This window comes from Larus michahellis, chromosome 8 (assembly GCF_964199755.1).
Source record: "Larus michahellis chromosome 8, bLarMic1.1, whole genome shotgun sequence".
Lineage (NCBI taxonomy): Eukaryota > Metazoa > Chordata > Aves > Charadriiformes > Laridae > Larus > Larus michahellis.
This window is the reverse complement of record NC_133903.1, coordinates 47,171,263-47,188,431: the sequence shown is the minus strand read 5'-3', so window position 1 is coordinate 47,188,431 and position 17,169 is coordinate 47,171,263. Positions and strand designations below refer to the sequence as shown.

Sequence of the window (17,169 nt, the reverse complement as noted above, 5' to 3'; positions counted from 1 at the left end):
GACGTTGCCATTTTATTCTATACCCTTCCAACCCCCAGGCAGCTGGCAGGATTCCTGCTGGCTGGTAACGCACACACAAAAACGAAAGTTAATCTTTTGCTATTTTTTTCTCGGAAGCTCCATTTGGCTGCATTCAGGCCTAATGTGGTTATTTCCTTGCCCTCATGGCAGCTATTTCTTACATGGGGAAGCTGCACCAAAAAAAAAAGTAGATGTGAAAAATGGAGCTGTGATTTATTTTCACCTCCAAATATAGAAAGACAATTTCCCCCTCTCTAAGATTTCCTCTTCCTTCTCTTTAAATAAGTCCCAGTGCCTTCAAACCAAGCCAGCATCCCAGTGAAATCCCATTGCCGAGGCGGATGCGGAGATGTGTTTGTAGGGAACCTGGACCAGTTTAAACCCATCATCAAGGTGACCAGGGACAGGCTGACTCTTACCAGTTTACCCAGACAGCTAACCAGAGAGTGGAGATGGCGAGGGAGCTCAGCCTCAAACCCTCTGGGCTTTCTGCAAATCAGGCATCCCGCTGACACCAAAACTTTGCTGGGCGGAGGCTGAGAGGGGAGAGGGGCTGTGGGGAGCATCGTTCCCTTGGGATGCCGGCAGTGGGATTGATGATGTCCGCCCTCCTCCCGGCAGCGCCCGCGATTTGATTTCTCTCTGCTGGCAGCACAGCTCTCAGACAAAGGCTGTGCTCAGCCCTCGCAGCCGGGCTGCAGCTGGGGGCTCGTCCCCGAGGGGACCCCGGACCTGTCCCCAACGCTGCCTGAGCCTGTGCTGCCACTGGGACACGCTGGCCGTGCCCCCACGCACAAGCGTGTACCCACACACACACACAGGCTCCGGCTGCTCCCCACCTCGCTGGGAAGATCCAGCGGCCGGATCGAGGCACATCTTTTGGCATCGAAAGGATTAACTCCCCAGGGAGCAGCGGCGGAGGCTGAGCCTGTGCTCCCGCCACGCATCGCCGGCTTCCCAGCCCGCTCGGGAGTTGTGGAGCCAACCTCTCGGAGGCTAATCCCCCTCACTGCCGGCAGCCGGGGCGGCTGGGAAGAGCGAGAGGGGTTGTTGGGTGCAGGGACAGGAGGGGAAGGGGACAAGGAGGAGTGTACAAACACACACACACACACGCACGCACGCACGCACGCATGCATGCACACCCCGCAGACGGCGGGCAGCAGCACTGGATCGGTATCTGTTTGCGGGGAGGTCCGTAGGGAGCCAGGAGCTGAATAAAACAAGCCGGAGCATCAGGCGAGCAGATCTGTTGGCTTGCAAAAGTCCTTAAGGTAAAACCCGGGAGCAGCCACTCCTCGGCTGGGCTGCTCTTTGGAGACCGGGCACGGGGCTCACTGCTGTCGTGGTCGTTGTCTCTGACTATGATTTTATTTTTAAAGGAATCAAGTGGGAGATGCCAGCAAAAGAAGGTTCTGAAAGCCAGGCTGGCGCGGCCAGGAGCTGCGTGCCGCCGGCTCCGTCACGCACCGGGAGCAGCTGAACTTTGTGGGGTTTGAATATACGTTTCTCCTCTGTGGATGCTCCGGGCAGCGTTACGGGGAGAGTCGCGGCACGGCACCGCACCGCACACCTCGTGCCTGCCGTTACCCAGACCGAGTGCGGGGGACGGCAAAGGGGGGTTTTCTGTCTCTTCAAGGACCATCACTGGTGAAAAGAAGCTGGAGAAAAGCAATTTATCTTTCTTTTCCAGATGACTGAAAATACCTACAGGATCCTGTCTCTCCCACTTTCACCAGTGAGTAGCTTCCGGGAGAGGTGGCTGAGGAACAAAAATGATATCGGTCAAAATCATTCCAGCACCTACTTTTTCCCAAGGAACTTCATGCCCGTAGGCATTTGCTGCGGGCATTTCCAGGAGTGAGGACGACATACCACGAATGCATCCCTACCGGATCATGTAAGAATTTGCAAATGAGAAACCTACCCCAGCAAGACCTTCTCTGCCCAGTTTGCAGTACATGGTTTGGTGTAAGCACAGCAATTCTCGCCTCTTTCTCTCCCTTTTAAATCTCTTGGGCTTGGAGATCTCTTTCCTCATTGCAATTATGATTATTTGCAACATCAGTGCCATCAAAGATTGGAGCACTTTCCTCTCCCAGATCCTCCCCAGCGTCAACAAGACTCTGAACTTGGTACAGCAAGTGGAAGCCACCACCAGCTCGGTGGTAAGTGTCCTCCAGGACCCTGAACAGGACAACTACCTGGCCAACAGCCAGTCCATGAACTCCAGCAACTTCACGGCTGGCCTGGACCACTTGTTCCAGTACTCGTACTCGGACAATGACCAGCTTTACAAGGAGTACAAACCCCCTCCTCGAGACGCCATTCCTCTGCCCAAGGCTGTCCTCTACCTTCTCATGGCAGCCCTGGTGGTGGTGGCGGTGGCGTACGCCATCGTCGGGCACCTCATCAAGGACCTCATTCACGACTTTATCGGTGAGTGCGGGCATCACGCGTTGTCTGCATGTGGTCAGAAAGAGCCTGGGGGTGATGGCTGTCATCTCTCCTTTGATTTGGGTGGGTTTTAGGCCGAGCTTTGACCCTTTCACATGTACAAGAGAGTTAATTTATCTGGTGTTCTGGGTTCTCCAAACTGAGCTGTATGACGATCAGCTTCCCAGAGAAAATCCTTGGCTTTAGCCTTTTTCCTAAAGAAATTATACTTGTGCATGTGTGTGCGTGTATAAATGTGTATGTGCGTACGTCTGTGCTGCCGAACGATTGTAAAATCCGTCGGCCAGTTTCAACGGAACTTGGATTAGAGGTCTCCAAAATGAAAAGTTTCACGGCAACAGATACTTGAGCGCAGGATAACAACCCAGTCGGGCATTGTGAAAGAAAAGCTTAACCCCTTATCAGACACCAGTGAATCCACAAACTCCTAGGAAACACAGGTCAGCAGTCTGCCTCCCTTGTACAGCACCAAGCACAGCCTCTGAGGCTGCTGCAACAAATCCATAAGGTGATAGCCTGAAGACCGTGCATTTTTATGAGAATTGGCTTCCCGGCTCCTTCGTTTCATTCTGTTGATGAACACGGTCCCTCGTCATCAGGGACGAGAGTGCAAACGCTCTGCTGGCTGCGGCCTCCACGGGCAGGCAGAGGGGCAGGCAGAGGCTCTTGGCTGCTTACAGCAAGCCCTCAGTGATACTTTTACTGTTTGCCCCATAATTTGTAACGCTGGCGGTGCCGGCGAGCGCAAATGTGCCGAATTCCCTTCTGAATCCTCGGTACTTTTGGCCCCCACACCCCAACAGCCACCTCGCCATGTTCTTTGAGGGACGGGGCCCTGCTGCAGGCAGTTTTCCAGCTCGGACAGGGGTCCAAGAGGAATCCACAGTGGGTTTTAAGCTCCTAGCTCCTGCAGATGCGCATACACCCCCAAAAGCTCTGGGGAGAAATATCTTCTGCAGGGGAGCGGAACTGAAATCCCGTTGCACATCTCTTGCTTTGAGCCTGCCCCCCAGCCAGAGATGAAGCCCTGCAGGCTCCATCTCTGCAGTGGGAGGGAGATCACATTCATCTGGAGCGGAATCCACGTGCTCGTTCCTGATTCCCCTTTATTTCCCTGCTCCTGGGATGCAGGGGATGATCCGCACCGGCCAAAAACTCCGACCGGTGGCCATGGGGCGGGCAGCACCCATGCCTTGCTGATGGGAGGGCAAGCCAAGTCCCTGGGGCAGGGTGTCACGATGGGGCAGGGGCCGGTAGATCTGGGACACGGGCATTTGGGGAGGAGGTATTTGGGACAAGGAAGGTTGAACCTCCTGGCAGGGAGCAGTGCTGTGGGTCACTCGTGAGGCTCAGCCAGGAAAGCGGCAGGAAGCTGCTGCCACCGAGGAGTCTTTCTTCACCCCAGCTGGAAGGGAACGGATACTGTCTTAAAGTGTTAAATATAACACTTAATCAGCAGCTTGCTGGGGCTGTAGCGTCTCCTGGCTCTGCCGTTCGTCTGATTTAGCGGTGCCTTCCCAACAAAGGTAGGCAGCAGGGACAGCACCTAAAAATATACACGCTCCTGCCCTGAGATGCTCAAAGGACCGGATCACAGCAGGTTAGAAAATACCTTCCCGGAGGCGGAAGCCAGTCCAGATGCCGTTCGCCCATGGAGCAGACACCCCTGCCCCAATTGCTGGGATCCCTGATGCAGGAGAGCATGGATGTGGGTGCTCAAAACCACCCCTTGGGTGGGTAATGCAAAGCGGGGTCAAAAATCCACATAAATGCTGTGCCCCCCCCCCTTCCCCCCGGGCAGGGAGAGAGGCTGAAGCCGCGGTCGGAGATACCCGTGCCCTCTCCGTGCTATTTCCAGCTCAGCACCGTTGCTCCCTTGTGACCTTGGGCACCTTTTGCATTTGCCTCTGGGTGGGATGGGGTCAGGGGGGTGCCCCTTCCCTCATAAAGCCCTTTGCAAAGGGACTTCCACAGCTTTTCACAGCGCCTCGGCCATCCCAGGGCTGGACAGGCGCAGGGACAGCCCCAGGGTCTGCCCGCTCCCTGCCACTTTGGAAGAAGCCCTTTCCCAGCTGAACACCCTCACTGAGGGCAGAGCATCCTCCCTGCCCCGGCTGGAGGTGACATCTCTCCGAGTTAGGGTCAGAAATCCAGATGTCAGCTTCTGCCCCATCCAGACAGAGAAGAGAAGGCATTTCCCAAACTCCAGCAGCACCCCTCGGTGCCGAAGGCTGCCTCCGGCTCATCCTATTTAGCACTCTGGGCCCATCTTCACACCATTTATACACTTAAAATGAGCCAGTCCTTGGAGGAGAGTGGATGAGACTGTGTTCGTTAACACTTGCCAAGCAGCAGCCTTTAAAGAGAAGGTTTCATTTGAATGAGTTTGCATAAAATGACTTCAGGGACAGGACAGAGGGAGTGAGGGATAGTAAATAAGAAGCTGGTCTATTAGCTGCTTTAACACAATGCCTGGATTTATATACTCGGCAGCAGCTCCACTATCAGCGTTTCTGTGCTAATCATATTTAGAAGGAGAGAGAGAGAGATGGAAATAAGATGCCAAAGGGCTGGAGCCTGTTTCGGGGAGATTAAAGTGCGAATAGTTAATCACTACTTTAAACAGTCACTCGGAGACACCAAGAATGATTTGGACTCCTCAATAACAGCTTGTAGGACATGGCTGGGGGGAGTCAAAGCATCACCCAGCCCCGTGCGCTCACGGGGACTGTGATGGGATGGCAGAGGGGCTCTCGGGACGCTGGCGAGCTCTTCCCCTGTGAAATCCAAACGGATATTTGAGACACCGACACCTCTCTCACAGCCACTTCTTAAAAATTCAATTAGAGCTTGTCCAGGCATCCCCGAGGGGAGATGAACGTTGCTGTGATGCCCAGTGGGGTGGGAAGAAGCGGAAAATGGGAGGCTGCGTCAGAGGAGAGGGAAAGATGTATTGTTGGAGAGGGGAAAGGCAGAGTTCCCCTCAGCCGGGGTGCAGATCCCATCTTTCCTCATCCCCCAGAGCACATGGATATGGATAAATGGGCTCTGAAACAGCCTGTGTTCAGCTCTTCCTGGAGCGAGCTGGCTGAGAAGAGCCCAAAATACCTTGATTTGTCTCCAGCTCTCTCTGAGCTGTCAAAGTCTCCCGTTTGCGTCTTTCCCAAAACTCATCGGGCATCTCCGCCGGGGGACGATTGCCAGCCCCCCATGGCGGAAGGATGGCTCCTGCGTGAGCGCGGCTCAGACACGGCTACCAGTTAAGACAAATTGGGTCGAAGCATTTAGAAAGCGGCTTAACTCGGGAGCGCTGGAGAGCTGCCGGAGACGGCGCTGCGGCGAAGTGCCGGCTTGGCAAATGACAAGCCTGTCGCCAACCTACGAAGCGCCTAATTACTGCAATCCTTGGGAATCAGCCCGCCCTCCCTCCTCCGTCCCCAGAAGTTCACTGAATATCGCCCTTATTTAAACGCACAAAAAAAAAAGGAGAAAAAAAAGGGGGAAAAAAAGTTTGGCTGGAAACAAAGCTGTTGCCATGGAGACCGCGCGCGTGTGGTCCCCAGGAAAGCATCTCGCTGCCTGCACAGGAACGACACGGGAAGGGTCTGTTGGTCTGCGTGGGAGCTGATGCTTTGGGGGGAGACCTTTGCCAGCATCACCCAGCTCAGCCCAGGTCTCCTCTGAGTTGCAAATCTCCAGAGGAGACCTTGAGGAAACTTTTCCTTTGGGAATGGGCCCAAGGCAGATGCCCTGCTGGGGTGAAGCAGGGCAGGATCACCAACGCTGCTGGGACTGTGCTGGTCAGTGGCTTCGGGAGCGCTCAGAACCCTAAGCCAGTCTTGGAGCGGGATCTTTCTTTTCTTTGCCCTTTTGACCCACCAGCTGTTTTCTTATTTTTCAGCCTTATCTCCGCCCGCCACATTTCAGGCTTCTTTGGGAAACGGTCTCCTTGAACAAAGAAACTGTGCGTGAATGTAGCATTGCTGAAAATAGCTGCTGGGTGATCCTGCAGGGACTCGGGATCTGCTTTTAATTGCTCCCACGCAGAACCGCAGGGCTCTTAGGAAAATTCAGCCCGTGGCAGGGACTGCAGATAGCGTCTCGGGTCCGTCAGAGAGGACTTATGTCTTCTTTTTGGGCTCTGTTTTGAGGATGATTCATTTGCCTGCCAAAGTTACGGGAAAAGAAGAGACTGTGCGAGGTTCCCTTCTGTTTCCCTGTCTCGGTGCTAACCCACCTCTGACACTAACCCCCCTGCCTCAGTTTCCCTTTTGGTGCATGGGGGTACATTAGGGGTTCCTTAGCTGCTGGTTTACCCGTGCTGATGTCTAGCAGCAGCTGTAGTAGGGTGGCTTTCACCGGGCTAATTCCCACTCCCATCCCCGCATCACTGGGGCTGTGGCTGTCGGCTGGACAAACGGCCACAGTGGTCTGGCCCTGAGAGAAGCAGGCAGAGGTGGCCCCACTCCAGGACGGTTTCACGGCCAAACCTTTGAAGCACAAATCCCAAGCAGTGAGAGGGCTCCCGGCATGCGCTGCCGGGGATCAACCGAGGCTGGCCTCGAGGATACACCATCCCACAGTGGCGTTTCCATTCCTGCCATCGCATGGTCCAGTGATGGGCTGCATCAAGTCCCTGGGGCGAGGACCATGCCTTTCTACTCCTCTGCAAGTGCTCGTCTCCCTTGAGCTGGGATGGAGCAGGACTCCTCACCCTCTCACCATCTTTGCTTCGCCTCCATGGTGAATGCCTAAAGCTAAAAGATGTGGAAAGCAGCTAAGCACCGCCAGGAGCATCCCTGCCTCCCACGTACCACACCTGAGTCATCCTCTCGGAGACCCGCTCTCCAGAGCAGCAATGCTGCCCAGTGGATGGGACTGGGATCAAATGCAGGCTTGGCCCAGGCTGATACTGGTGCGGAGAAGCTACTTTTAAGAGAATATCATGATTAATTGGATGCCTTTACCATGTCACCCCCTTTCCCCACCATGTCACCTTTATGCCGGTGACAGCTCTGCAGAGGCACAGTGTCCTTACCTATCCATCATCAAAGCAGTGTGTCCGTGTTGCTCAGGCTGCAGGGCAGTTTTGACTCGGCCAGCACAGGTAACCTGAGAAATTTCTGCAAAACAGGAAGGAAGAACAGACTCTGACAGCAAGTTCATTTAGAAAGATGTGAATCTGGGGGGAAAGGGGGACTTCTTGCTAACAAATTACTACTGGCAGAGGCAGACAGAGATTTTCCAGCAGAACAAACCTGGGAGCTGTCTGCTGATTTTGCTATTGAATAAGCAGAGTCCATCCCGCAAGGGAGACAGATACAGTGTCCAGCTGCGACTGCTGCACTGTGTAAAGCTCATGAGGGATACCCTTGAACTCCTGTCTGTTGGGAATGCTTTGGCCGGAGCTCATCCCGCCTTGCTGCATCATACGAGGTGATCTCTGGGTCAGGACCTGTTTCAAAGAGGTCTTCTGCTCCTGCTGCTGGGAAAAGGGCTTTTTTAGCAGCTGTTTTCACACCCAGCTCCATTTAAAGCAAGTAAAGCTAGAGCACGAGTTTGATTGTTCATCTAACCTGTTTCCCCTTCCGTTGCTTGTTTCCATCTCTGCAGGGAGTGTGAATGTCTCACTCACCTGGTTGCATTTACATTTCAGCCCTTTCTCCCGCCTCCCTCTGCTCTTCTGGCAGGGACATCTCTTTTCCAGTGGCTGGAGTGCCCCATGGACAACCTGCTCTGTCACCGATGAATGCAGGGGACCTGGACAACCCACCAGGATGAGAGCGGGCATAGAGCATCCCCGTGCCCCTGGGCACACACGCAGCAGGAGGATGCTCCCCGCTGCCTGCACTGTAAGGTGTTTCTGAGAGAGATCGATCCCTCAAGCTGCCAGTATGAGGAGGGGTAATACATGCTGTGAAATCTGGGCAGCCCAGAACAGTATTCTTCTGCCCCCTCGGATCAGCACATCCCACGGGTCCTGCTTCCAGGGATGCTGTCGAAGACTCAGGCAGAGCAGGGAGTTGCAGAGACACTTTGTGCCACATCAGTCTGCTATTTAGGGAGAGATGCTATTCCGCAGCTCCTGATTTACCCGGTCTACCCTATCTCCTCTCCCCAGCTGCTTTGGATCAATCACTCCATATCGATCTCACCCCATCTCAGCACTTTCCACCTCGCCTTTCACCCTGCGAGACCTCAGCAGACACACTGAGCCTCGGCAGCCCCAGGCGAGCGGGGAGAAGTGTCTCTGGGTTAGATGCTGCTCCCCCAACCTGGCTGAGAAAGTCACTTTGTCCTTCCCTTTTATCCGAGGCATTCACATACATGCCCATGTGCGTGTCCTGATTTTGCAGCGTGTGTTACAAGCTCCTTCCAGAGGCTGGGCAGGGGCAGGCAATGCATTTCCTCACCTCCCAGGTGTGACTGTCCTGGGTCCAGGGGTCTCACCGCCCCAGGAGCGCACTGTGGGACCCCTGCTCGCCCCAGCTCTGCCCTTGGGTGCACCGGGTCTGTTGGGTCTCCCGGTTCAGGCTGACTTCTCTTGCCTTCTAGCTAGAGCATGTGTGAACCTTAATGTGGACTTTGCTCTAGAAGAGGATTTCATTTTCCTCTCGGTGCCAATCGTGTCCATTTTCTGTTGCTCATGCAGACCCCCTGCCAGGTGCAAGGGATGGAGAGAGAAATACCTGTCGTGATGCTCAGGGCTTCAGCCACCTTTAGTTGGCCACCACCATCCCTCAGCTCCTGCCACCTCACCACCCTCCATCACCTGATTACAACCCCCCGCAGGGTCCATTATCCGAGGTTTCTAACGCGTGCTTGTGCATGACGTGAGGTTCTGCATCCCATCCCCTGCAAAGGTCCTTCCGCATCAGGGCAAGGTTTAACCCCACTGGGGCCAAAGACGTGCGGGTCTCCTCTCTCCTCCCCCTCGTCACTCCCCAGACATCCCACAGGGGACCCCAGGGGACCCCAGTTTCTCCCACACAGGCTGAGCAAGCTGGGGAGGAGCTGGAGGGAGAAGCTGGGGAGGAGCACGCGTGGCTGGGACAGAGCTGGCCGGCGGTGGCTGGCGGGGGAGACGAGGGCGCTGACATTTTTATGGTTGTTTCTCCGGGGTCCTGCTGGCAGGAGATCCTCCACCAGCTCCACAGGGCCTCGCTCCCCTCTTCCGCACATGGCAACATGCTGAAGTTACAGACCATAAATGGCCACAAATAACGTGTAATTGTGTAATTACTTCACTCCTTACTTACACAGTCAAATCATAAAGGCATCGCAGTAAATACCCTCTAATGACAGCCTAATTACATCTTCCTGCAGATTACCGGGTAATTAGATCCAGCAGGCTCCAGAAATAATTCCCAGGGAAGCAGCGGTTCAGATTAGCGTGTACAATCCAGCCCGCATTTACCCAGGAATTAGACGGCGGCAGCCTCACGCAAGCCACCTTCCCCGGGCACCCCGGCAGCCACGTCCCCTGTGGTGACGATGCACCGTCACTCTTTTCACACGGAAATGGCTTTTGCTGAGCCCTCCCGGCACCCTCCCGAAACACCCATCCTCTGTGTTTCTGCCTTTATCAGGGTGCCGTGCCCAGCTCTTCCTTCTTCTGCTGCCTGCAAAGGTCCCCAAGGGCTCATTGCTTGGCCACTAAATGCCACCTCTACTTGCTCACAGACAGGCAAAGCCATGGTCTTTGCTTCCTTTTGCAACACTCACCCAATGACTCCCAGGATATTTAGGGACTTGTCACCTCTTTTTCTACAGGTTATTCCCCTTCTTCCCTGCCAGACCAGCCCCTGCTCCCACTGGAGTTTTACCACTGACGTCAAGGAAAACAAGACGAGACCTTTAATAGTATTTGTAGGAGGCAATCTTGTTATTGCCTTCCGGATCCTCCTCATGCCAAGCAGCTGCGTGGGGCTGGCACAAGCCTGAGAGGTCTTGGAAGCAGGAGAGGGGGATCCAGGCTGCGGGGCCAGGCTGGGAAGCAGCTGGTGGAGTGTTTGGCTTTGGTCTAAATCCAGTAAATCCAGGCAAAATGGAGGCTATAGAGGAAAAAAGACCTAAATGAGCCTCCTGAACTTGGCTGATTTCCTCGGGGAAGGGTTGTGATGGGGAGCCCAGGCTCTGATGGGGGCTGTTGGCCCTGCAAGTGAAAGCTAAATGCCCCAGTTGGGACTGGGGGTAAACCTGGGGCTCCCCAAAAGCCTTTGGGCTACATCTTTTCTGAGTTTCCTAATCACTCTTGCCAGCACCGTGGTAGTCATGGGAACTGTGGTAGTTCTTTTCCTGCCCTTCCCATCACACAACTGGCAGACCGGGCTGGTGTAGTGATGGAGGTGAACAAAAAAGGAAAAATAAGGAAAAGCAGTCACTCTCTGGACATGCCGCCTGCATCCAGCATGGTGGGGGCTCTCTTCTTCTTGGAGCTTGCACGTATGTCCAGCCAGCCCATGCCAGGCAGCGGGCCACAAGCCCTTCTGCTCCCTCTCCAGCCCCCGTGGATGGGTGGACACCCACCCTGACCCCACAGCATGAGCATCACTCCAAAAGCCGTGCCCCACACCCTTGAGGATGGCATGGCCAAATGGCTTTAGTCTGGAGAAGAAAGTCACATATGGCATTGCAAAAATGACAAAACTTCTGGGTTTTCTTCAAAAAAGAAGAAAAAGCTTTGGGCCTTTTGAAAAAGCCCCAAAATTCAACCTACAGTACACACATTGAGCACAGGGAGGACTGCAGGTCTTTCCCTTCTCTCCTTCTCACCATTGGTGACCCAAGAAATGAGACCTTCATCTCCTTTCATCCCTGGGATCCCACCCTGGCATTTGTCACCATTTGTCTTGGTTTTGCTGCAAAACTTCTTCTCGGCAGCCCATGAAAAAGTCAACCCTTTGCTGTGATTGCGTTTCCCTGTCCCTGCTCTGCCAGGCAGCCTGCCTCCCCCACCGAAAGGCTGCGATTGAAATATCCCATGGGAACAGAAAAGGCTCTGAAATACCCCGTGCCACAAGGGAAGGAAATGTTATTTCTCGAGAGCAATCTCAAGAGCAACAAGCAGGGTCCCTCAGAAACAACTAAACCAGGCTGGTCCTTTTGTCTGCCTCCTGATAGCCGTCTCTGCTTTGTTTTGGGAGCAGGGCTGAAGAAGAGGGGTCCTGGTGCTCCGCTGCCCACCACTGCCAGGTCCTGCCTGGCCCCATCTCTCCCTTCGCCTGCATTTCCCCAGTTTGGGTTTCCCCATTGCTGGTGCCTCCCCATCACACGTGGGCATGGCCTCTCACGATGCCAACAGCCAAATTTGGAAAAAAAAATACGTATTTGGGAAGTGGCAGCATCTGCTTCCTCTGAGCCGCAGCCCCTTGTGCCGCAGGGGACATGTCGGTCCCGCCACCATCCAGCGGCGACCGCTGTATTTTGGAGAGGGATCGGTCGCCCCCATGGTTGTGAGAGTGGCCAGATCAGCTCAGAGCCACGTCCTGGAGCTCCGGTGGCCTGCCAGAAGCACAGCCCTGAAGCTGTCCACAGAGGGTTTGAAGCCCTAGCGTGGCTGTGATACAGTCCCGTGGTGGGTAAGCCATGTCCTCGGCCATGCCACCAGCCCTGTTTTGATGTCACACAGTTATTTAATTACCCCCTCCATTTCCTACAGCAAAAACCCACTGTAGGAAATCCATTGCTTTCCCATGATGTGTGTCAGACATGTGTGCCCAGATGCACACTCTGCTTCAGAGGCACTGCATTTTCATTTTGGGGATTAGCAGGGTGATTTCATTTGCCAAAGATGGGAGGGATTCCAGAAACCAGCAGCCTGAAAACCAACCCAGAGCTGGGAAGAGCAGAGAACCCAATACCAGGGGACTGGAGGGAGCTGGAGGGGTAGGGGTGGGCGAGAGACCCTCCTGGAGGTGAACACCCAGAGTGGGGGGCAGTGATTTGCCAGCCAGCTTTGACTCTGGGGCCAGACAGAGGTAACCAGGGGCTCGTTTTGTGCTTTTTCCTCCTCCAGACTGGATCTTCGGCCCCAACCCGGATGACAACAGCAACAAGAGCGATGTCAACTGCATCAGCAACAGCGTCAACGAGATGAGTGAAATGCCTCAGGTGCCGCGATGCCGTGACCGTCAGTCCCAGGACGTGGTCATTGCCATTGGCGAGACCTGCTACCTGCCGCAGCAGACGTGACCGGCATGGTAGCCGGGCCAGGCAGGATGGAGCAGCGGGATGGAGCAGAGGGATGGAGCAGCGGGATGGCACGGCAGGACGATGCAGCAGGACCGGGCAGCAAGAGGAAGGGATGGGCAGAGCCGGCACCACAGAGCAAAGCCCTCCTCGCCCCGGTTTTGGCAACCTCTAAGGACTTTGTCAGGGTGGGCAGCATCGCCCCTTCTCCTGGGCTCATCAGTCCTGCCCTGACATCTGTCCATGGGTTTGTGACCTCCCTTTCTTCCCTGTGAATAGCAAAAAAAAAAAAAGCAAATGCAAAATACACCCACCAAAAAAGCACTCAAGAGAAATGAGTCAGAGAGGAGCCAGGAGGTCCTTCGGTGTGCAGCAGTCCTGGGGATGCAGTGGTGAAAAGGGCAAAGGACATGAGGAGGCTGCTTGAGGAATGGGGGTGTCTGTGTTCCTGGGGACAGACCCAGGATGCAGCAGGGAGACAGGGGCTGCGGAAAGGCACTGAAAGGTCAGCAGGGGCCAAATCCAGACTGGTACGTTGATGACCTGCCCAGGCCATCACTCCCCCCGCCCTTAGTTTTGCAGCTGCAGCTCACGGCCCATTTCAGCAGGTGTGTCCCGTGGCTCTGGGGCAGCGGGGTGACAGCCCCCCCTCCCCAGGGACCCTTCCCCCCCCATCCCCATGGCCAGGCCAGGACCACCACCTTCCCTCCACCACCAGCTCTGGTTGAGTCCAGCATCCCCTGACCAGGAGGATGTTGGGACACGGCACATCCCCATTCTGCGAGGAATTCTGGAGGGGAGGGCAGGGACCTGCAGGAAACCCCAGCTCTTCGTGGGGGAAAATAGCCCCTATATGGCTGCATCCCTCAGACTCATCCCAGCATGGCCATCCCCGTCGTTTCCCCCAAACCAGCTGCCACCATGAGGGGTGCTGGCTCTGTGCTGGGGTCAGCCACATGTGCATGCACTGATGGAGCAGGGCGACCTCCCTCACCTCCCTGGGTGCCTTTCTCTTCCCCGACTGGGCACCACCACCCAAAACTGCCCTTTTCTCTTCCTGCCACTTCTCTCTGCCCAAAGGCATCCTTTCACGTTGCTAACTCCAGGCAGCTCCCCGCTCCCCACTTTTTAAGGGGCTCAGGGGAAACCAGCAGCAGCCAAGATGGGGGGCGAGTTCCCAAACCAAGTGGGAAAAGGAGCATCCTGATGGTTTCACCGGTATTTTAAGGCCAGCTCTTTCCCCACTTGGGGTTCTAAACCAGCATCCATCATTTCTCTGTGTACCAGAGCGGAGGCACGGGGATCAAGCTCGTTCCTTGGTCCCGGTACCTCTTCCTTACGAAGATCCCTTTGATCTCCACATTTTTCCTGAACTTAAAAAAAAGGCTATACTGATGGCCCAGTGACCCGATCCCAGGAAAAGGCAAGTGATCAGGACTTCTGCCTCTGCATTCAGGGAAAAAAGCCCTGCCTTTTCCAGCCTGAGGTACCCAGGGTACCCCTAATAACAGGGACCAGAGCGTCATTTTCCCCTTCTGAAAGCGGTTAGGGAAAATGGATGTGGTTTCAACCTCCTGCTCTGATGGCTTTTAATGAGAGCCATTACCAGTGGTCCCATGCTGGGGCTTTGTCAGCTTTGCAACAAGCAAAGGCGGTAGCAGCGCCACAAGCCTGCCCCCAGTAGTTAACCATTTCCAATCAGGTGCGTCATTGCCGCCACCATCAGTTTTCTTCCTTTTTTTTGGCCCTGTGTTTGTAACGCGGCTGCTCTGGCAGCTGCCAGTCAGCTCCTGCGCTGGGGCTGCCGAAGGAAGCTGGGCAGCGATGCCATGGCAGCATGGGGGGATGCTGGGCAGTGATCCCGGGTCTGTCAACCCCTGGGAGCAGGGCTGCAGTGCCGGAGCTGGCTGTGGGCTGGGGAAACTGGGAAGGTCCAGATTCCTGGGGGGTGGGAGATTGTACGGGTTGTGGGGACTGGTTTCCTTACTCCCCTACCCTTTCAACATCTAGAGGCTGGGCATTGGGGTCACCCAGGTCCCCCTGGCCACTGTTGGGGGGCACGGTGAGACCATGTGTCCGGCACAGACATTGCTCTCAAAGGGACTGGTCCCTGCCATGGGGACATGCCACTCACCAGGCACAACTGGTCCCCCCGTGGCTGCAGGCAACAGCCGCGGTGGCTCTTCTGCATTGGGGACCCACCACCACCCAAGGTGGCAGCCACCTCAGCTCCAGATGGGTTCTTGCTCCCTTCCCAAGACATCACGGGTCCCACATGCTGTGGTTTGATCATGGGGAGCTGCTCCTGCACCAAGCAGCCAGGGCCAGCGTGTCTGTCACCCACCCCAGGCCACCATCCTCCAGGCAGGAGGAGAAGGAAGGAGCCAAGCTCCCTCCTGTGGCCGCCTGCTCCGCATCCCACTGGACTGCTCAAGGCTGGGAAGGAGCAGTCAAGGAATACAGCCTTCCAGTACCTAAAGGGGGCCTACAGGAAGGATGGGGAGGGACGCTTTATCAAGGAGTGTAATGGTAGGATGAGGGGTAACGGTTTTGTACTGAAGGGGGGTAGATTTAGATTGGATATTAGGAATAAATTCTTCACTGTGAGGGTGGTGAGGCACTGGAACAGGTTGCCCAGGGAGGTTGTGGATGCCCCATCCCTGGAAGTTTTCAAGGCCAGGCTGGATGGGGCTTTGAGCAGCCTGGTCTAGTGGGAGGTGTCCCTGCCCAGGGCAGGGGGTTGGAACTGGATGGTCTTTAAGGTCCCTTCCAACCCGAACTGTTCTATGATTCTATAAATGCCCTCGACCCGCTCCCCTCCCTGGCCTCCTGGAGCCAGGACCCCCCCTCTTTGAAGCCCCTCCTTTGCAGTGATGCCAGGAGGGGTCCTGGTGCTGCGTCCAGCCCACGGACCAACCCAGCCCTTGGGTAACATTACAGAGGTGAGCATGTGGAGGAACCATCTCCCTGAGCCACCAGGTCACGCCTGGTCAATGCCAGGAACCAGGCTGGCAATGGAGCTGTGCAGGACCCCACAGCTGCAGCTGCTTTTTCTACTGACCCCACTGGAACCTGCCACAGCAGAGGACAGCAGTTTCCCACACCACCTTCCTTCGCATGGCCCCATCCTTGTGTCACTGCCATCGTCTGGCATCTGCCTTCCTCCTCTTCCCCCTAATTTGGGGTGGGGAAAGCTGCTTGGGGGCTGGTACAAACAGGGCAGCAACCTCACCTGCTCTTCTCACCCACCAGGACCCCCACTTGGGGCTGGGCTGTACCCCCAGCCCTTTCCTTGTCCCCCACATCCTCCGAGCGGAAGACGAGGTTCTGGCCATCCAACACCAGGAGCCCAGGGAGAAAGTCCACGGGAAGAGGTGCCTGGGGTTGCTTTACCTGGGGGAGGTTTTGGGGGATGCTGAGAGAGAAGGGGGCTGATGAGGGTGCTGGGCTGCTCCGGCTGCTCCAGTCCCTGCACCTCTTCAGTGCAGGAGGTTGCTCTTTAAGTCCCTCTTTCCTCCCCTAAGCGCCTTAGGGAGCAGGGGGGAGAGATGCTGGTGCTTTTTATAGCAGCCATAATCCCCGCTGCTCATACCGCCTGCGCCCTCCTGCCCCGAGGCCCCGGGCTGAGCCTCTGAAATGGGGGCAGCTGCCCAAAAACTGCCTCAGACCCCTTCGGTTCCCAGCATCGCCTCTCTCCCAGGGCACAGATCCCGGCAGGAGCTGGTTCTGGCCTCAAAATCCCTTTGCAGAAGGCATTGGAAGGCCACAAGCGTTGCATCCTTCTCCCAGTCGCAGCACTCTGCCGGGGACGGACAGACAGAAGATGTACAGAGACGCATGGACAAGCACTGGAGCAGCTGCCTGGCCTCTCCACTTTGCTCTGAGAATTGTGGAGCTGGAACCAGCCCCATGGCACGGCCTTGAGAAAGCCCCCGAGAGCAGGAGGAGCTGGGGGAGGCTGGGGGTTTCTTTCCTTCCTAATTCCCCCTGCCTTTGTCAAGAGGGAAACTGAGGCAGGGAGGGAGTGGGGAAGGGGCAGAGCGCTCCTGGCCCTGCAGTGCAGGAGCAGAGCCCTTTGCAGGGCAGCTGGTGAGCCTTAAAGGCTGACAAAGCCCCATACCTGGACGTAAGCCCAAGACCTGGGTGTTTTATCAGGGTCATTTTGGTGCTGGGGTGGCTGGTTTCGCTTACCTGGGCTGCACCTGCGAAGCCAGGGATGGCATTTGGGCCATCCAGGTGTCATCATGGGGATGGAGGGGACTAGAGAGAAGGGATGTGAAATGGAGCATCAGGAGGGGTGGAGGGGTGGGAGCAGGTGCCCGGGAGAAGTATATTCCACCTCCCATCCCCGTCCTGGTGGCCAGTACTGTCCCCCCACCCAGGCCCAATACTGGTGTCCCCCCAGGCCCACAGCCATCCATGGAGGACATCCCGCTCTGGTCCTGCTCCCCATCCTTTCCCACGGGTGTCCCCAAAGGGGACATACCCCAACATCCCCCTGAG

At 55.8% G+C, this 17,169-nt stretch overlaps 1 protein-coding gene across 2 annotated transcripts; it reads left to right on the top strand.

The window, feature by feature from the left end:
- The first annotated feature begins 552 nt into the window (after positions 1-552).
- On the top strand, positions 553-13,014 carry SMIM44 (small integral membrane protein 44). 2 transcript variants are annotated; one of them, XM_074597531.1, is made up of 3 exons: positions 553-1,292; positions 1,401-2,457; positions 12,494-13,014. In XM_074597531.1, exons 2-3 carry the CDS (start codon positions 1,980-1,982, stop codon positions 12,667-12,669), a joined length of 654 nt encoding a protein of 217 aa, XP_074453632.1. In that variant the 5' UTR covers positions 553-1,292; positions 1,401-1,979; the 3' UTR covers positions 12,670-13,014. The 2 variants fall into 2 exon arrangements, with proteins under 2 accessions (XP_074453632.1, XP_074453633.1); XM_074597532.1 differs by having other exon boundaries at positions 684-1,292; positions 1,712-2,457; positions 12,494-12,993.
- The last annotated feature ends 4,155 nt before the right edge of the window (positions 13,015-17,169 follow it).